The sequence below is a fragment of the Diuraphis noxia genome, unplaced genomic scaffold (genome assembly GCF_037042655.1).
Source record: "Diuraphis noxia isolate RWA-SAM2 unplaced genomic scaffold, SU_Dnox_SAM2 contig0011, whole genome shotgun sequence".
NCBI lineage: Eukaryota > Metazoa > Arthropoda > Insecta > Hemiptera > Aphididae > Diuraphis > Diuraphis noxia.
The window spans coordinates 362,798-385,492 of record NW_028301721.1 but is presented as its reverse complement, the minus strand read 5'-3'; the positions used below and the strand labels follow the sequence as shown (position 1 = coordinate 385,492).

Genomic DNA, 22,695 nt, shown 5'->3' with positions numbered 1-22,695 from the left:
ATATTCTTCCTTGTTTAGATGCTGCAATCGTAAAGATTTTTCCAATAACTGTAAGCGATCTCATTTTCCTTGAACTTCTGGTAATTTAGTGCACACTTTTAAACTTGTTTCTTCCCACTGCTCGTACAATAGATTGTTCAAATCCACCGCCTGTAATTTGATCGAATTTTTATTTTGATTTACAATTTTTACTAATATTTGTCGATCCTTCACTGTAGTTATAACATTTCCACATTGAACTAGATCTTGTACTGCTTGTGAATAAATAATTAATGTATCACTTTCTTTTATTCGATCGTCCGTAATTTGTATTGGAACAACCATTTCACATCTTGGTGGTATTATTGCAATGTCGTCATTGTTGATATTTTGAATGTTTTGATTTAATACTGTGGAGTCGCCTTCAGTCTCTGTTGACGTAATCTCCTTTTTTGCATAGTCAATTGCTATTTTATTGTCTTCCAAAAATTCTTTACCCAAGATTCCGTCATGGGATACTGGAAAATTATTACTTACGACTTGAAATCTTACTTGTCTTTTTTCTTTTCCAAAATACAATGTTAAACTTGTCGAACCGATTGTGTTAACGAAAAATTCGTTGATACCTTTTAATCGATATACAATTTTTTCGTTAACTCTTACATTGTCCTTAAGTGATAATAATTTAATTATATTTATTTCGCTACCTGTGTCAACCAAAAACTTTGAGTCTTGATTAACAAATTCTGTAGATTGACATAAAACATGATCTTTAAAAAGTTGAGCCTTTAATTTGAATGATCTAAAAATGTTACGGCTGTTGCTTTGATTTCCTGGACCGATCGTTCGCCGTTCTGAATCGACCCTGTTTCGTTTCCCGAAGTTGATGGCTCTGCATTAAAAAAACTTCCTTGACCTGCTTTTTTCTCATTATTGTATTTTAATTTTCTGCATACTCCAATTTCATGACCTGGTTTCTTACAATATTTACAAAAAATTGTATTGTTATTATAGCTAGTACTGCTTTCTGCAGTTTGTTTATGCATATTCGCTGACCAATTGTTTTGTTTTGAATTTTGACCTGTATCTGTGACCCTGTTTTTTTTATTGTCATGCGGTTTTTTTTTAAATTCGTGATTTGACTTTGACCAACATACCTTCACCGTGTGGCCTACTTTTCCACAATTAAAACATGTCATATTTCCTGCTTCTTGTTTTGGCATTTTTGACTGTGTTTTCTTATCTGATTCATATGACGTTTCCTCTTGTTGAGCTTCTGCTAGTGCTTCCTCAATTGTGCTTGGATGACTTGCTTTCACCATCATCTTTACCAGTTGTTTCAATCCTTCTACAAAGATACTTAATGTCTGCGACTTTAAAATTTGTTCTATGACCTCTGCCACTTCTATATTTTTATCTTTAGTTTGGACATTTAATGTTAAGTGAAATAATTTCTCTAATCCCTCATAAAACGTACCAACATCCTCATTGAATTTCTGCCGAGTTGTTGTTAATTCTAACAGCAAATGTGTAGAAGTATTCTGTGGCTCAAAACAATTTTTTAAAGTTGCCTTCAACTCCTCCCAAGTGCTAATTTTTTTAAACCGAATAACTTGAGCCGCCTTTGCTGTTAAATTTGCAATCAATGCACCTAACATCACGGGTCTTAAACTTTCATCGATACATGACAAAGCAAACTCTGCTGACCTTATAAAATTTTGTAGACCGTCAGAGTCTTGCTTTTCAAATTTTGGTAAGATTCGCTATGCCACCTCCATAGAAGTTATCAAACTCATGTTGTCAGACTCTGAAACCACCCTGACTAGACTCCCGAGAAAAAATATAAACTTGCGTGCTAGAGTCAAAAGAGAAAGTTTTCTCTAGAATATTAGAGCTAACCCCTGCGGGAACTTTTACCCGTCTACGTTGAATTGATAGATCTAGAGTATTTTGACCACTAACGGGATTCTGTAAACCTAATAGAGTGCTTGTACTTGGAAGTGGATCTACTAACTGACTACTACTGATACTACTACTTTTGTTTAGTGTTGATTGTCCAGCTCTACTGTCGTCGGACTCAAACGACTTATCTGGTACAAAAGTTAAGTCCTTACTATCGTCTTTTGTATAAGAACTATCGTCACTCATTAATCATAAAAAAAATGATGAAAAAAAAATGGGTGTTTCTAACTATAAAAATTAAAATTACATTAACATTACATATAACATTGTCGAAGTTGGTAGTCCGGAATGCTCCTTAATTGACTTGACTGGAAATGCCCTGAAGTTGAAAATAGAATGTTCTGAAAACTGGAATGCTCTGAAGTCTGAATATAATGCTCTGAAATTCAAATTGAATGCTCTGAAGTTTAAATAGAATGATGTGCCTTGACTCGTTCAATAATAATTTAAACTTAAAACTGCTTAATTAAAAATCCTGTGTTTGCTACAATGGTTCGTTTTTCCGATGCCACCAATGTTACAAGTCGGTTGACCGTAGCCTCGTACTCGTAGAGTTTTGAACTCAAGTATATATTTAAAATAACAAACACGAACTAAATAAGTTATCAGTTAGTTTTATTAATTGAATAGATATAGGCACTGGGTGCTGTCCATTTCCAACTCACCTTCATATCATCTTATCGTACCTTATATCTAAATTTAAGTAGGACAATCCCTCCTTTATAATTAGTGCATACTTGCAGATTTGGGATTGTACTTTATTTATGCTAAACTATAATAACATCTTTATTTCTTAATACTAATTGTTTTACAAACATTATTGTTTAATCCTACACTATATTATATCCGGTACCTACTATACTAGTTATTTATAGTTAGGTATTCATAACAGGTCCCACCCGTCAACCCTTACAGTTCAGCATCCCGGTTCCCCTTATTTATTTATGTATTGAGCAGCCGTCTCGTTCCCTTTGTTGTTTCTTTGTTTAATATATATATATATATATAATATTATTAATTGTGTTAAGGGTACTCTGGTATGGGACAGAGTACTTAATATATTATTGTCTTTTTGTTGACATTTCTATTATTTATGTTTATTAGTCTGAGGCTGATCACCTCAGCTAATATATTGCGTGCATTGCAACAATTGTAATAAAGATTGGTGTTATATTGTAATTATAATTCATTTGTTATATATATTTATATTAGCTCCTTGTATCTGGTCCAGGATGTGTGAGTGCTAGGTACTAACCGCAGAGACAGGATTTCCTAGTGTGAAAACATATCTTATAATAAATGATATATATCTACTTAATAAACTAGTAAAGAGTTTTTGGGTAGCCAATTTTATTTTTGTTGGCATTTATAAAAAAAACTGATATAAATCAAAAATTTCAACTGTCTATAAATTGAAATTTCAATCGTAGATAGATAACGCAGATATAAACATTTGGTGAAAATTTCAAGTATTTACAATGGTTCGTATTTCAGTTACAGTAAAATAAAAAATCAATTAAGTCGAAAACTGATTATGCATGAAAATTCACGTTTTATCGTTATTTTTTTAGCATTTTTACAGAAGCTTTTGAAAACTACTTTTTTAACTTCGACCACCCAAATACTTACCAACTAGATCAATTTCCCTTTTCAAAGAGTTAATAATGTCAAAAATCAAAGCATTATTTCTACTCCAAAACGAGATGACAGAGCTAATGTAACATGTAAAATCAATACATTCCTCAATACGTTCAAAATTAAAAAATAAAGATAATATTATTAAATAGATGAAAAAAAATCGATTTATTTCGGATCTTGTATAATAAAAATTGAAAATTTTTAACCAATCCTAACACATTCATTATTGACAAAAAAAAAATTTTAATTGTAAAAAAAATATAAAAGCCTGAAAATTATTGAGTGCTTATGAAAAAATAATAATTTTAGTAACGGTTCAATTATTGACACCATAAAACAAAAAGTATAATTATTTTCAAAGATAGGTTGTCCGACTAGGTCAACTGTTTAGGGTTTTTGCATTCAATTTTCTGATTTTCTAAAACCAAAAATCTGTTAGTTATTATCAATTATAATTCAATATTAACCTTTAACTACGTGTTTCTAATGTTTAATTCTATCTCTATGCATGGCCAAATAGTAGAAATATAAGTATGAATATGTTATAACTAAGAACTCTATTTCAATTTAAGTTCAAATGATTTTTCTACCCTAATTATTATGTTTCGAAATTTATATTCTATCAAATTCTTGAATATTCGTTGCAAAACTTTCAAATAAATCACTTGATTTTCCACTTTAATCATAAAATTTGATGAATATTTTTTAATTAATAAATATATTGTACACTTATTAATTGATATCGGGTATTCTCTGTCTATTATAGAGCAACGTAAGTTGATTTAAATTTATATAATTATTTAATTTTACACGATTTATAATATGTATCTTAAATATATTTAAATTAAAACTTATGTTTACATAATATTCAACATAATTTAGATAAGAAGTGTGATTTTATTTTTTAATTATCTGCATTCTATTTCCCGATGTTTAAAAAAAAAAAAACTGTTAGTTATAATCATAGACATATAAAACAACTAGATAGCCGACTACAGGATAATATTGAAGTCAGCCGCCATATGCCAATAGGGCAATGTTTACAAAATCGCATGGTCGATAAGAAAATAACAAAATAAATAACAAAATTTGATAACAAAATTATGATAACAAAAATAAAATTTTGATAACAAAATTAATATAAATATTTGTACTGTAGTATATTATGTACTTATTACTACTTTATGTAATTTAATTTGTAGTTGAGATTTTGACAATAGAATATGAAAAGAAATTCGTTTTTTCATTATTTGAATTATTATTTATTATCACTTATCAATATAGGTATCTTATCTATTGAGTTTTTATATAAACATTGCCCTGTTGGCATATGGCGGCCCGACTTCAACGTTCTTATGGAATGTAATTCACAGTCGACTATCTAGTTGTTTTATATGTCTATGGTTATAATCTATTATAATTAAATATTTCGTGGTTTGGTGAGGCGCGGTCGTACGCTCAATCTGTGGAAACGCACTGAGTGTACGTACTGGCCGAAGTTGCAAGCTCCCGGATGAGTGATCTACCGGTAATCTTAGAAACAATAAATATCCTTACCACACATACACAAACACGTGTTACAACCCTACCAACTTAAAAATCCTACAAACACAAAATAAACCCCTATCTTACCACCTCAAACCCAATGGACTATGTATAGCTAATGACCTCAGTCGCCGGGCTTTAAATCGATGAAAAAAAAAATTAATATTAACCTTAAACTACGTTTTTATAACGTTTAATTCTATGCATGACCTGATACTAGACATATCAACCGGTATATAAGAAAAAAGGGGCCAAGTGACATTTTTACAACTTTTCAGGAGTGCAAAAACAAAATGTTCAAGTGGCGTTGGGGCTTTGGTGTTTAATTAAGCTCCAGGAATGAGGTTATTGTATATTTTCATTTACCCTTATTTTTAACCTTGATGGCTTGATACTAGTTATACTGAAATGTCTCGTTAATTTTTTAAACACAATGAATTTTGTTAAAACTTACCATTTTTTGGCTCTTAGCTATGATTTTTTTGCTTTTTCATATGCGATGAAGGGCGCTTGTACCCTTATTTAAATAGCAATAATAATATTATTAGTTTGAATAAATACCTTATTTTTTTTTCAAATCTTTAAAATGTTGAGTAACAAATAATAAATAATAAAAGAAATGTATACTAGAAACTAAAATTAATAAAATAAATACTTATAAAGTAAAATTGCAGCTTTACTTTGCTTAAATCCAAATTTTAAGATACAAAGCGCTTATACCGTAAAATACCGAAAAATAAAAATCAATTTTCTCATTACTAAATTGTCATACGAACACTAGCGCTCGGGCGCTCGATTGCTTTAACTGTCGGTTGTTCCGTAGTATACACCATGTCGCTTAGCCCCTTTTGCCTTGGATATGCGTCAATTGTTCGCCAAAAATAGTTCGCGCGACAGTTGCTCGCATGTCTAATTTTCGCCTGGAAATTGTTCGAATACGAAAATTGTTCGTCCATGAATTGTTCGTAAAAAAAAAAAAATAATAAGACTTGCTTATCATGTAATATGTTTTGTAATCTATACGGCAGTATAAACACAGAATATATGAAATCAGAAAGGATACTTAAAGCAAGGAACGTTTTGCATGTAGTGGGGATGGTGGCCGCCATCTTCTTATTTATGCTGTCAGAGAATAATTTGTTAGGTTATGAAATTAAGTTGTATTAAACACTATCATACATTCATACCCGACGTCCCGACCAGTTTGTAATGTTTGTAAACATATTGTGACCTATCGTTAATTCACTTTTCACATTGCAACTTGTGCTAATATTGTTATTTGCATTAATTGAAATTTTTTTGTTGTCAGTTGTTTGTGGTTGTTGGTATATTATTTTTATAATGAATAAATCAAATAATCACATCAAAGCTTCGTATTCAGGTTGTCAAAACAAAATGGTTCAAAATCCTAACGTTAGTTATTTTTCTCTTCCGAAGGATCCAACTAAGTATGTATAATAAAATAAAATAAATTCATTATATAGAAAAAATGTAATAAAAATACTAAAAAATAATTCTTAATCATAGCCGTGCAAAGTGGATTGTAAACTGTGGTATCACAATTCCTGATGCTTACATACAAAAAGTCCTTAAAGGTGTGTGGCAAACACTTTGAAAAAAAAATGTTTTTAAATGATCTTCACAATAGACTTCATAGTCATGCAATACCGAGACATTGTATTAGTTAGTGTACAATTTCATTTTTATATTAGATTGTTTTATTATGTTTGAAAATGAAATATACTGTATAGTTTGTATTATATTTTAGATGATACACCGTCTTCTTCCAGCAGCATTTCACGTCAACTTGATTTTTGTTCTACTGTTGACAATAATCCATCTAATGCTCCAACAGAATGTGAAACCACAATTCTCTCTTCGCCAAATGTATTAGCTCTACCATTGGATTCTAGTACACCAAGTAAATATTATATTATTTATTTATCATATTATGTATTATTACCTACTCTACTCATAAGATTGATTTCAACAAATTCATTTGTTAGGTAACTTGCTTCCAATGACTATGAATATGATTTCACACAACACGATAAACAGTCCATGTACTGATCATTCATATGTTTCACTTGAATTGGAGTTAAATTATTCATTTGAAACAAATGAGTCTGGGAAAAATTGTAAGTTATAATTGTACATAGTTTTTACTTTATAAAATTACATTACCTACTGTTTAGTTAGTTTATGATATTTTATGTTCAACAATATATTTTTATCATAATTATTTATCCCCTTCAAGGTGTATTGATAATGTATTGTCACTTGTTTCATTCTTCATTTCATCTATTCTGTGCTTAACGCTTGCTTGAAAATTTTACAACGGACAGTTATCACCACCAAGAGTGCTATATGTCCTACGAAGGCCGATAAATGAACACTTGTGCAACAAAGGCATAGAAAATTGAAAATATATTATGATTTAAGGAATAAAATTCAACATTTTATATTGTATAATGACTTATATTATGTTCTAAGTTATTTGTATGCATGTATTTAAATACTTTCTTTTTTTCAAATACAATTATTAATATTATTAAATACTGTTATTATTAAATTTCCTATTCCGAAAAAATATATGAAAAATGCTAATTCACTGTATTATCATACAATCCTATAAATTACAATGCTTATTATAATTCATTCAGCGTTACAAATTTAAATGTACAAATAATAATTCATTGCTGTTCATCCATTTCACAATTGACTTATTAGGATGCCAATCGAACAATATAATGAATTAGTTAACATTTAATTTTAGACTGTTTTGAATTGTATCAGATAAATTTGTTTGTAGTGGGTGGAAAACGAATATCCCGCACTCTTTTGTTCTTGAAATCTTTTGTGCTTAAGCCTTATGCAATTGAAAACCCTATTTAAATTTATGTATAATTAATATATTGATTTTAAATTCAATTCATGTTTAGGTTTATAATGTATAATAATAATATTACCTATGTGCTATTTAAAATTCAAATGCATACATTTTGAATACCTTTTTATAAGCATTTATTACTTGGTTGTACACATTTTATTATTTGTTTAGCATCGTCAGTAGTTGTTCAAACCTTGAAGTCGTGGTCTGATGACACACCTAGAAAAAAATCATTGAAATCAAAGTACAGACTTGAAAAGAAGGCAAGGATTGAAGCACAAAAAACTATTACCACTTTGGGTCAAAAGTTGGCTGACATAAACAACGAGGAAAACTTCATGCAGCAATGAACCTAACCGAATGAACTTCATTAATGGCTGGTTGATATCAATAAATGGACTATTATTATTGTGGTGTAACATGAATCCCACAAATGATTGTAATTTTGTTCTGTATACATCACGTTTAAATACAGATCGTCTCGAAAATCTTTTTGGTATGTTTCGACTTCAAAATGGGAATAATTTAAATCCGACACCTGTTCAGTTTTACTGTGCCTTCAAAAAATTATTCTGCTTAAATTATTTTAAACACTCACCTAATGCAAATTGCTTAAAAGATTTGGATAGCATTTTAAGTCATTTAAATGTGGAAGAGAATGGAAATTGCAACACACCGGTAATACTTCCAAAGCAGACAGCAAATCCAATCAATGTCATGCCTTATTTGAAAATTGAAGATGTTGATTACAGAGACCTTAACATACCTGAAAGTAATGCATTAAATTATATTTGTGGATACTTGTATATGAAATGTTTAAAAAATCATACGTGTAATGAATGTATCAAATATGGGCACAGTCAAAAGGACTTAGACAAATCATTTCTTTTCTACCACTTTAAATCATATGTAGACAAAAATAAGACCATCTTTGGACATCTTAATCTACCACACAATGACTTCCACAATTTTATTTTTGAACTAGAAAATATATTTATTGAACAATTTCCTATCTTAGCTGTAGACAAAAATGTAGGCATTAAAATGAAAAATGCATTTTTCAATGTACCATTTAATCATCCTTGTCCATATGCATGATCAAAGCATTCTTAATCAAAGTATATGTAAGATTAAGAATTTTTTTTTTCATCCTTAAAGTTTTTAAACAGAGAACTCCTGACTGAAATAAATCGTAGAAATAGAAAACTCGCAATTATAAAACATTTGTAACATTACCTTGTACATTAAAATAAATATTTGTTGAATCACTATTTTTTTCTATTTGTTATACCTAATTACATATTATTATTGTCCTAATTTAATTAATTATACTTATGGAAGTGTTATTCTAAAAAAATAAAGTTTTTAATCAGCATAAATAGACAACAATTGGAAATAGATATAATATATTAAATTTGAATTAATTTGTATTATAATTGAATTGAATAATATACCTAGGTACTATTAAATTAAAAATAAGCCAGAATTTAAAAAAGTTAGACTTAAAGATTTTAAGTTTAACTTGAACCAGTTGAACCGTATCATTTTGTGATTAAGTTTCATTATATAATTACACGATATAATTTTAGATATTTTTTTTCCATTGTGTGGACAGACTGATTCATAAATAAGAATATGGTCGCCACCTTTTTGTGTGATAAGTATGATTACCATGTTATAAAATTTAAGTGTCCACCCCTTGGTATAAATAACATACTATTTGATTTAGTGTGGAATGTGTGAAGTTTAAAACCATATCGATAACGTATCTCGTTATCGAACATTTTATAATGAGCACAAAAATCCCAATGTGTTCTGGAATAGTAGGTATAATACTAATACTAACACATACCTGTCACAAAAATCAAACAACAGTACAACCAGTAATTTTGACCATCCAATTTTATTTTACCGCAATAAGTATTTAATTACTATGGTTTTAAAATACGTAAAAAGTGATCGTGGTACAGATATAATCGTACATAAAAGTTACATGTTCTACCACGAAAAACAAACGGAAAAAAAACTTTTTGGAAATGTTCATTGTATAAAAAATATAAGTGTGGTGGTCGTGTTCATGTGGAAAATGACAAAGTTGTCAAAAGTTATGAACATAATCATGTACCAGATAATGCTCAAGTGGAGACAAAGGAATTAATGTATAACATGAAACACGATGCACAAACCTCTGCTGCTACAAGTCAGGGAGTCATTGGAAACATAGCAAGTCAGGTAAATTGATTTATATAAATATTTTGAATTTTAAATTAAAATTATAAAAAAGTGCTTGAAACTTGCATAAAGAATTTGAATTTTAGACTGAATGTTTAAAGGAAATAGGAATAATATACATGTCATGTTAGAACTATTTCAAAGAAAGTTAAATTTTTGCATTTTATTTAATTTTGTATTTTTTGTATTTGTTTTTGTTTAGTTTTTTTTTTTTATAAATATTTATAAAAATGAAAATTTAATACAAGATTTTCCATAAGTTTGGTTTACAATAAAAAAACTTATCATTTATTTTAAATTTAAAGCAATACGTTAACATTTATATTTTTCTTAGGTTCCCTTATCGGTTGCAGGTCAATTACCCAGCGTAGCTAGTTTGAAAAGAACAATACAACGTGCTCGTCAAACTAAACTAAATGCTCCTGTAAACCCTTTAAACTTTAGTTTTGATATTCCTGAAGAATTTACAAAGACGACAAATGGCAACGATTTTCTACTTTTTAATAACAAATCGTATACAAAAAGAATATTATTGTTTTCGACGAATAATAGTTTGGAGTTAATGAATAATTGCCTTGATTGGTTTTGCGATGGCACTTTTACTTGATCGCCTATTCCGTTTAAACAGTTATATACAATTCACGCTGTACATTATTCAAATGTTATCCCTTCTGCTTACGCTCTTCTACTCGACAAAAAAGAAGAGACATATATACAAATGTTTAAGGCTCTTAAATCATTAAACCAAAATTTAAATCCAAAGTCTATTATGATGGATTTTGAAAAAGCAGCGATGAATGCTGTTAAATCTGAATTTCCAAATACCTCAATAAATGGATGTTTTTTTCACCTATCACAATGTATTTGGCGCCACCTACAAGAAGCAGGGTTACAAAAAAATTACATACAAGATTCTGAATTTGCCTTACATATTCGTATGTTACCTGCTCTTGCTTTTGTGCCACAAAAGAAAGTTATAAAAGACTATGAAAAACTTTTAGACTCTGAATACTTTTCTGAAAATTAAGAAATGTTAATGCCAATTATATACTACTTTGAGGGCACCTGGATTGGCCGTTTGCATCGTAGAGGCTAAAGAAGAGATCCGATCATCCCCATTAGTGTATGGAATTGTTATGATTTAGTAGCGGCAGACCTTCTACGAACTAATAATGCAGTTGAAGGATGGCACAATTGTTTTTCGTCTACACTTAATTCATCCAAACATCCATCAATTTGGAGATTTATACATGCACTCCAAAAAGAAGAAAGTATTAATTCTTTAAAAATTCAGCAGTATGTCGCGGGTCAAGAACCACCATCAAAAAAAATGTATAGAAATAAAATTTAAATTTAAAATAAAATATGTGCAGATTATAATAACCGTGTAACAGTAGATTACCTTCGTGGTGTTGCATACAATTTCCAACTACAAATATAAAAAGTATGTATTTAATATTATTGACATCCACAAACGTGAAAAAATACTCAACATTATATTTTATTTTTTATGTATTATTAGTATATTATTATTATTACTATTATTCATTTATTTATTTTTATTTAATGTTATGTCAACATACAAATAATTCATGCACGTACAATTATCGTATTTGTTACATAATCTAATATTATTTGATTAACTAATGTGATAAGGATGTTATCACACACATAACCTTTTTGTAACAGTTATCACTGTTCTTTAATACACATTAAATAAAATGCTCAAAAACCCACATTCTTTTTTGCATCTGATTCCATCTTTCCTAAATCACCATCAACCAACGTCAGGTCAGTAACATAAGACGTAACATGGCGTAGTCCGTAGGATTTTAACTAGTCCATAGTTATAGTGTATAAATTAAAACTAATAATTAGTAAAATGGTGGAGTTCGAAAAACCAGCAATTTTAAAACTAGAAGGAGACGTGGAGTCAAATTTCGAATTATTTCGACAAGAAGTCGAGATATTCTTCACAGCAACTGAAACCACTAAGAAATCGAAAGAAACGCAAGTTGCTAGACTTTTGAACATAATGGGTGCAGAAGCTAGAAAAATATATTTCCAAATAAAAGATGACATTGAAGAACAAACAGTAAGTGCAATGTCGGACGCACTGAAACTAAGATGCATACCAAAAAGAAATCTGGTAATGTCTCAATTCAAATTTTTTCAAAGAAGACAAAACCAGTCAGAACCGTTTGACAAATATTACACAGATCTAAAAGAACTTGTAAAACATTGTCAGTTAAAAGATGCTGAAAAACAGTTGTTGTGTACTCAAATTGTATTGGGTATTCAAAATAAAGAAACTCAACAAAAGCTACTAGAGAAAAATATGGATTTAGAGCAAACTGTGCAGTTCTGTCAGTCCATTGAATTATCGGAGAAAAGTAGGCACGAGATCGAATTAACAGCAGTCATCGGCAAGGAAGGGGTATCAGTAAACAGAGCAGAAGTTAAGTCATTCAAGCAGCATCATAACAAGGATTTTAAAGGTAAGCAGTTGTATAAAAATAAAAATAAAATTGTTAATAACAGTGATGTTAATAAAAATAGTTATAAAGATGTAAAATACTTATGTAAAAAATGTAATAATGAACATGGTCCAAAAAGTTGTCCAGCATTTGGGAAAAAGTGTAGTAATTGTTCGAAGATGAATCATTTTGCTGTAGGTTGCAAAAATAAAAAAAGTGAGAACAGTAGATTTTGAAAAATCAGACAGTAGTGATGAGTACTTCAATATTAATAGCATAGCTAGAGTTCTTAATGAGGAAAATAACTTAGCAAAGAAAAAATGGACAAATACAAATACAAATTAATAATTTGAATGTGGAAATAAAACTTGATACAGGCGCTGAAGTTAGTATATTACCCTATAGTTTCTATAACAGTTTGATACCAAAGCCAATTGAAAAGTGTGAAGTAAGAATAGAAACATTTGGAGGATATTTAATAAAACCATTAGGTACAATATGGGTAGAATGTCAAGCTCAGAGTAAAATTATATATAGCAGAGTTAACGTGTATGGAAAAAATGATTTATGGCAAGCTGACTTGGTTGAAATGATTCCATATTCCAATAAAAATAAAAATAACAAGTACATTTGACAATAATAGACTGTTTTACGAAGCGTGCCTGGGCATCGCCATTAAAGTCCAAAACTGGGAAAGAAGTCACTAGCGCAATGTCTTAAATATTACTTGAAGACTCACCGAAACTTTTACAAGTCGATAACGGAAAAGAATTTTATAACACCACTTTCGACGCATTAATGACCGAGTATAACATATTCAAATATTCGACTTTTAGCATCATGAAAGCTTGTATTGTAGAAAGGTTTAATAGGACATTAAAGGAAAAAATGTTCAGAGAGTTCACAGCACGCGGCTCGCACGAGTGGATTTCGATTTTACCAATGTCGCTTGACGAATACAACAGTTCGCGACATAGGACTATAGGAATGACACCAATGCAAGCAGATGCCAACCCCACGTCAGTGAAAATAAAACACCGTGAAATAAATAATGTAAAAATTATATAATAATAAAATAACCTAACCTAAGTTGGTGATAACGTTCGTATCAGTACACAAAAAGGCGTGTTTACAAAAGGTTATCTGCCGAACTGGTCTACGGAAATATTTGAGATCATAAAAATAAATAAAACATTACCCGTTACTTATCAATTACAAGATTATATGGGAAAACCTATTTTCAGGTTGTTTTTATTCTGAAGAAATATTTAAAACTAATCTTCCAAACAAATATTTAATCGAAAAAATAATACGTAAGAAGGGGGAGCAAGTATTTGTCAAGTGGCTCGGGTTTGATAATACACATAATAGTTGGATAAATACACGCGATGTTAAAATATAGTGTCAGTAGTATTATAACCATGAACGTGTTCGGAGGTTCTCAAGCTAGTGAGACAAAAAAAAATATTTCAAATCTTGAACAGTCGATCAAATCATGTACAAATAAAATTGATAAAATCGAACATTTAATCGAAGAAAATAACAAATCTATGCTTGTGCTGGAAGAACAAACAGAAAACTTACAACTAACGTGTATAGATATAGTGCAACGTGTGAGTAATATTGCAGCTTCATTAGAAAATATCGAAGGAATTAAAAAAATATTGCCTAGCATACAAAGTCAACTCAACACTATTGGAACTTATATTAAAGACAAGGCATAATGTCTTCGGGCATCTTAGACGTTCAATGCATTCTTGGAGCGAACAATAAGTATCTTATTAAAGAAATGTCTATAGTCGACACAGAAACATGGGCAGCACAACATTGGATTTTTAAAAATTCAAAATCTATGCAGGACAACAAGAGTCGAAAAACTAACAAGTGGCTGGAACGTCATTATCATGAACTAACTATAGATTATGGTGATATCGAATATGAAGAAGTCGGAAGAATATTGAATTCATTAAAGTTCACCAGCATATACGTTAAAGGTGAACACAAATTATCATTGGATTTATACCTCATGTCACACTCATCAACATTGAAGACCTCGGGTGTCCACGCTTGGAACAAATATGTGATGAAGAAACTCTTCCATGTTGCATTTTCCATATGGAGTTTAATCCAAAACAATGTACATTTTATAAAGTATTTGCTATAAGGAAATGGTTTATAAATAATTCTTAAAAATGTACGCAATTTTTATATAATAAACATAATTATATTTTAACATTGTTTTTTATTTATTTATTTACATGCTACATTTATGTTATCAATTACAAGGTTAATTAAATATATAGACTTCCTGAAACAGAAAAATATGATAATGAACATTTATACATGAAAATACAAAATATCTAACAAATTATACATTATATATGGATATATAAAAATAAATATCACAAGAAATATATTATAAATCTAGCTTAAATAACTAACATGACTACATGCAGAGTGTTTATACACTATAAAGGTGAAAATAATACAATTTTATACATTTAGCTATTATTTTACAGAAATATATACGTTAACATGGATATTTACAAAGTATACATTAAAAAGTGAAAATATTACATTAATCTGATAAAACATGATGTTGCACAGTATTTATAATAATTTCAAGTTGATGTGTTGCATTTACAAAGTATTTACATAAACAAATTAGTCGATTAATATTTACAAGTAAACAAAATATATACAAAGTACTTACAATTTATATTAATTTACAATAACAAAAAATATATACATTTAAAATCAAAATTAATCTACCATATGACGCAGTAGCTCTCTCATCATTTCTTTTTCCTCATCGATCCATTTCTGTTCACCATCATCCACCTCATCTTCAAGCTCAGGCCAATTAAGATCATCTCCCCCATAAAATTAAAAATATTAGTAAAATAATTTAAATATATATATTTGTAATAACTTACTTTATACTATAATGCCCATGTGCTACTGTATGTATTTTATCTTGTAATACTATCCTCTTGTCATCGTAGCTGTTGTATGTTAATTTATTAGTTTTTATTGTCATAAGCTGGTGGTTGAATGACCGTATTGACACGTTCGCCCTGTGTAATTCTACTCCCTCTTCACCAAACAAACACTTCCTATGATCTTCAAGAGTCATATGGTTCTTAACCACATTAGACCTGATCCCCTTGGCTTTGATTCTCTCTCTCCCCTCTACATTGCCCTCTCCAGCATATACATTGAATGCATACGATTTGGCACGCAGTGCACAAAACTCTGTCACCACATTGCCATCGACTTCATCGGAAAAGAATCCCGGACTCTTCTTCCTATCTGCCACATAACACGGATGGTCACTGGGCAGGTTAGCAGTGTCCATCCGGTCCAACGAGTTACGATTAGCCACCAAATCTACATAAAAATCTTCAGTATCAATATGATACACTAATGAATCTAGAAAAATAATGTTAAATTAATATATATATTATATATAATATTATAATACCTGTGTCAGTATAAATGAGATTGATTCTATCCCCATAATGCCTCTGCATAACATTATAGTGATAGTCGTACATCATCGTATTTGATATGTCTAACACTGCAAATCCTGTATAAAATAAATGTGTTAATAAATGTATAATATAAAACATAATGTGTATTTACCAATATAGATAGGTTTATCAAATTTAATCATTTTGTTCTCCAAAGCAATAGCGTTAAGGTTCTCATTATAATTTGTAAAATGTTTAAATGTGCATTTGTTTATTAACTTCTGTAATCTCCTCTCACACAACACCAACTCCATCTTCATCTCCTTCCTTTTGGACTGCATAGTCTTCCCTAGAAAAAAAAATTTTTTTTTTAAGTTTTAAAAAATTTAATAAGTTCAAAAAGTTTAAAGGTACCAAAAATAGCATTGTTCATGAGCTTGTAAAAATCTTTCTCAAACGCGTTCTTTGCCTTTTTCCTCATTTCAGTGTTCAAATTAATGTACTCGGCCAACCAGTCCGACTGATTAAATTGTATTACTGTAATTAAATTTTCCGCCAGAGACGATAAACTCGACGCCATAAACCGGAACGTGTCAATAAACCGAACAGTGAAGGTACTACTTATATATTTCGAAAAAGATATAAATTTCTCTTCACTGTTCGGAATAACGTTTATAGACTCTGTGTCATAACCAAGTTCAGATATTATAAAGTGCGAGTCGTAGTTTGAAATATTATGAAAAAATATGGGGACAAATTTAGGTTGTTGTAACTCCAAGTTGCACTTTGAGCACAAAGTCTGCCTAAATTTGCCCGTCAGATGATCATGATCCTTAACTTTACCGCCGCCTCCGACTAATCTATGTTTACATAGATTACATTCTGTACACGCTTGAAATGTTCTTTCTTCGTCCTCGGTCATTTTTATCGGTATATTCGTCTTCATCAATTCTTCAATTTTCCTGCTCACTCCAACTATCGCTTCTACAAATTTTTTCGCCACGTCCTGTCGACTCTCGCCCCCTCTATATACCACTGGCTCCTTCGGTATCTCGTACTCATCCAACAACTCCAACGGTACGTTGTCGTTCGCCTTCACCATAAACCCGTAACTCATCGCCTCGTGCTTTTGTATTATTTTTGTGCTTTTTCCCTTATCCTCATCCGTCTTCACCAATAATGCTTTGAAATCCGCATATATCACGAATGGGTGTCGAACCGTATTTTTCCACGTCTTGAATTCAATACACTCCCCCTCCTTCGGCATCTCCGGCAGAATTGGTTTGTGCTTCCCGCAAATCAATTTGTGCTGTTCTAGCGCCTCCTATCCGCCCAGCTTGAATTTATTCCGTCTATCATCGAAACTAGTAAAACAACGTTTACAAAATACAAGTCTTTCCGTGTGTGATATTTTCTGCTTGCGCACGAGCCGGGAAAAATTCGAAATGTACGTATAATGTGAGTTGTCACCGTCCGTTACCAACAACAGGTCGAAGTGGTTGGCCTTCTCTTCATCTACCACACGCAGAGGGTAGACCTCATACTTCGGCAATTTCGGTATTTGGAATTTTTTGTCTAGACCGTATACATTTATTGATACGTTAATATTATTTTTTTCAAATTTCGGTATATCTGACATCGGGGTCGGGAACGATATACCATCAAAGTTATATTTGTTTTCGTGTTGCCTGTAATTTTGACCGACACGGCATACCGCCGTCCCCGTCACGTGTCTCGCTAGAATCGCCCACTTAAAACAGTGTTGATCCACATTCTGCGGGTTGATGGTGCCTCGTTTATTTTCGATATTCGACGGTAACTCTATATATGACGAGCCGCCCATCGGCATATATTTATACACTGACAAAAACAACCCGTCTATCGACTCCAGTGTAAATTCACTTCCACGCGATTTATACTCATCCTGCTCGCTCAACAACTTTACGTACGCTCTCTCTATAATCTCCTCAATACCTGACTCCATAAAAATTTCAACTGTCGATGTTTTAAACGCCCTATTCTCCGACGAATTTGGAACGTTTGGTCGGCTATACGTAGCCTCGAGTTGTAGATTGAACTTAATTGGGTGGCGCTGTACGTGTGTTTTTAATAATTTTAGTAGCTCAGGTGTGAGTGGAGCGGGAGAAATTCAGTATAATTTTGCACATTGGCAAGCGGTTCAACTCTTCGTTCTCTTCATACATATCCATATGGAGGTTCAACTCTTCATCATTGGTATTGTTATCCCACTCCATCTCAATTGAAACCTCATCAGCAGTAGAATGCTGCGTTGCGTCTGATAACGCCCCAAAAATTAGCGCAGCGTGTTCCTGGAGCGGAACATGCTGTTCGAGACTGTATTGTAAAGCTGAAGGGGATGGCTGATGAAATCTATAATATGGTCTTAACATATCTGGGGAAATTGGTGATAACCAAAAATCATCCACCGGATCAGGAAACAAACTACGTCTTACGTTTGGTGGAGTATTTCGTTGTGGCGGAGCTTGGACTGGTTATAGACGCGGCGGGGTATTTTGCGGTGGTGGAACTATGTACCATTGTGGTGGTGAGAAGTGAACTGGGTTTAGAATACCTCGTCGAGCTGGTAGATAAGCCTGCTCTATATCAGCAAGCCACAACTCATGATCGGTCAAGTAACTGCTATCGTGGGATTGAGCCTAAATAATATTTTTGTATTTTAATTTATATTTTTTTATTATTATTATTATTATTTTAAAATTATAACTTTACCATGTCATCAAACATAAGTTCACTGTGTTGTGATATAGAGCTCACCGGTGACTGTAAAATACCCTCAAGAATTCTATTGAATTCTGCGACGGTTTACCTCGGTGTATTTGGCGATGAATTACTCGACATTTTTATTAGATTTAGGTGTAATTTTTAAATAATTTATGAAAGATGTAAAATACTTACGTTATTACCGACGATGATCTTTACAGACGAAGAAAAAAAAAATCTTATAGGTTTACACAAAATGTTTAAAAAAAGCGTATATTATGTACGTAAATTCAGTAACTAAAAGCAGACTGAGGTGTACCGTGTGCGGACAAGATATATATGTTGTGGGGGTAGCTGTTACCTTGCTGTATGTTGTACGTGCCTATGTGCGAGTCACCTTAGTGGAAGAGGATTAGCGGGGATACATTTATATATATGACGCGTACAATAACAATGATGTGTGTATAATATTTGTTTAAACATGATAATTACATTAGTTTTAAGAATAATTAGAAGTGGACGGAAAATATTCTACCAAATTTCATTTGCACTGGATCCGAAATTGGCACAACGGTGGTTTTCAATAGTTGGTAATTTTTTATAATCGTAATATATACCTAAGGAATCTAAAAATATATTTTTGCGAACAATTTTTTTTTGTTTTTATTGGTAAATCATACTTATGTGCTATAATATTATTTTTTTCGCATTTTAATTCTAATATCTTATAAATTAAATTATTCCAATAATTGTTACTCACCATCGGTTTGTTGCGGGTTATGCTTTTTCTAGAAATTTTCTTTTTCCAGAAATCATGTCCGCTATCACAAATAATGTTATACACTTTCTCATACAACTCACGCAATAATACTTCGAAATCAAAACCGGAATACGTAGCAATTTCATCAACTAACCATAGTATTTCAAATTTACCAAATTTACGTTTTATAATTTCAAACCACTTCGAACTATTTACCAAATGATAATTTTTGCAAAACTTATCCTTTTTTATCTTGCATTTCTGACACAGGTCTGATATATTACAATTTATACCACATGTTACATTTAATTTTTCTTCAGACGATTTTTTTAAAACGATGTGTAATATTTCATTGACTGAATAAAATAATAATGTTACATATCATACCATATTACCATAATATAATATAAAATATTCTTACATGATTGGAAATCCATTATGAAGTTTAAGACTCTTTGAATCAATTTAAACAAAGATTTGTTTGGTTTTTGCGAAGATTATAAACGGATATAAAATTAATTAAAATATAGATGCTGATATCAGGACAGTTGAATACGAAGTGATTTAAATTAATAATAATAATTTTAGTGGTATGAATGAACTCATATAAGAGAGAATGACCCAATTTATCGTGAAGGCGTCTTCAGTTTGGAGAGATACCATAATACCGTGAATTTCATCTCACACCATGTAAAATATTATAATATTCTTAATTATAATACATATGATTTGGTCGTAAGTCTGAGACGAGTACAATAATATGGTGTGTACAATAATATTGATAACGTGATAATTATGTAGCGTCCCAGCATACAGGAGGACAAACGACTGGTGTTGAGGTAGATGCATTGAGTGTAATAAGTATAACAACTTAATTTGTGATTAATTATTAGATATTTATTTGATTACTATGTAAATAAAACACTTTTTACTGCACAAATTGATTTGGTTGCAAAATATTCTAAGTCCGAATAATTAAATTGGACTGGTGTCTGGCGTGAAGGTGCTTGCTCTGACTCTAGTGGCTCACGTCTGAATTGGGTCTAATCGGGGCTCTCCTATATAGTCCAGATAGTCCTACTCCCTGCGTTTCCTCTCCTATCGATAAGATACGTATGTGTCCCACTAAGCTTCCCACGCCCATGCGACCGGTCGGCCACATCCTGGTTATTCGCGATACGTAATCTCCATAACCCGACGACATTAATCATATCTCTAAAAACGCCTGTCAAGACTACGATTTCATATTTAATATTTCGTATATATAATTCACACCATGGTAATATTTTGGAAAGGCTAGGAGTTTGGCCTTCGATATAGCTATTGAGGTCCTACACAACAGAATTGATTGGCGAACTCATACGCCCCATGGTCACTTATATATATCTACGTGTATATGCGTGTATAGATGTCTCAGTGGGACGTCAGTACATAGCACCTCCACCCTAAAAAAAAGGTTTCTGTCCTCAAGACAGAAATCTTTAAATAGTATTTGTAACAGTTACTTTACATTTTTACATTTACAAGCTTTAGCTTGTGTACAAATTCAAATGTCATATGTTTTAAAAGTTCTTACAATTTCGTAATTTTACATGCAATGATTATAATGTATAAATATATCTATATGCTTATCGAATTTACAATAATTAGATTACAATAATATTAATGTTTTATATAATATGATATATTTTTGGTTAATAGTTATATTAATAATATTTTTTTTTCCGTTTGTACTTATATGTATAATAATAAAGATTGTGTTAGTAGTACATGTATATTCCATTAATTATTTATTTATTTGATTAACATAATTGTCCTATAATACTTATAATAATATTTTCCCATAACCATTGTTTACATTAATTTTTTTTTATTTCATTTTTTTTTTCTTTATAACAATATTAATAAAGTTCCTCTAACTAACTTATCCCTTTAATTTAATTCCCTTAACCATACATTCTATACGTTTTAAGTGTATACATATATATTCCAGTTTATAGGTACTATCCGGTTTTTCCGGTGTTCTTTATCGATTTTAACCTATGGACATATCCGTTACAACTCTTTTGCACTTTATCAATATTTGCTAATTCTACTTCTAATATTAATTGATTTATCTACGTGATTAGTTTATTGTTTATTTTCTTATATTATATTATTTTTCGTGTTACTTTCATATAATATTCAGCATTCTGTTTGTCTCAATTCCTGACCTTCAATTATAATATTTTCTATTTCTGACACTATATTGTATTCATTTGGTGACTCTATTAGTTCACCGTGTACCTCTTTCACGTTTCTATTGGTTATTATCATAGTTTCCGATTTTTCAAGAAAGTTTGCGTAACTTTCATCTTTTATTTCTTTAATATTATACATCCGACTTAACGCGTCTACATTCGCGTTTTGTACACCTGGTTTATACCTAATTTCATATGTATATTGTTCCAATTCGATTCTCCACCTTGGTAATTTAGATAAAGGATCTTTTAAGTTAAACAACCAAGATAATGGTCGATGATCTGTAAGAATCGTGAACTTTCTACCGTAGAGATATGGTCTGAAATGTTTAACCCCAAATATTATTGCTAAACATTCTAATTCCGTTGTTGAATAATTCGCTTCCGACTGACTCAATGTCCTAGACGCGTATGATATAGGTAGATCGCTCCCTATCTGTCCTTGCGATAATATTGCTCCTAGCGCTTTTTCCCACTTGCGTCGGTCGTAAGTATAAATTCCTTCGTAAAATCTGGGTATTGCAAAATTGGTTCTGAACAAAGTAATGTTTTTAATTTATCAAACGCTTGTTGACAATCATCGTCCCAATCGAACTTTACATCTTTCTTTAACAGCCCAGTAATCGGTCTAGCTATCGGACTATAATTTTCTATAAACTTCCGGTAATATCCACTAAGTCCTAGAAAACTTTTTATTTGTTTTACATTCTTTGGTATTGGAAAATCTAGAACTGCAGTAACTTTCTTTGGGTCTGGT

The 22,695-nt window shown here is 31.0% G+C and overlaps 1 protein-coding gene and 1 pseudogene across 2 annotated transcripts; one reads left to right on the top strand and one right to left on the bottom strand.

The window, feature by feature from the left end:
* The first annotated feature begins 5,970 nt into the window (after window positions 1-5,970).
* On the top strand, window positions 5,971-7,680 carry LOC107170711 (uncharacterized). Of its 2 annotated transcripts, none has more exons than XM_089230627.1 (5): window positions 5,971-6,572; window positions 6,652-6,719; window positions 6,893-7,045; window positions 7,131-7,262; window positions 7,382-7,680. In XM_089230627.1, the coding sequence occupies exons 1-5, from the start codon at window positions 6,466-6,468 to the stop codon at window positions 7,438-7,440; spliced, it is 519 nt and encodes a 172-aa protein (XP_089086753.1). In that variant the 5' UTR covers window positions 5,971-6,465; the 3' UTR covers window positions 7,441-7,680. The 2 variants fall into 2 exon arrangements, with proteins under 2 accessions (XP_089086753.1, XP_089086754.1); XM_089230628.1 differs by having other exon boundaries at window positions 6,476-6,572; window positions 6,652-6,807.
* Window positions 7,681-15,486: 7,806 nt separating this feature from the next.
* Window positions 15,487-16,720, bottom strand: LOC107170712 (uncharacterized; annotated as a pseudogene).
* Between the last annotated feature and the right edge of the window lie 5,975 nt (window positions 16,721-22,695).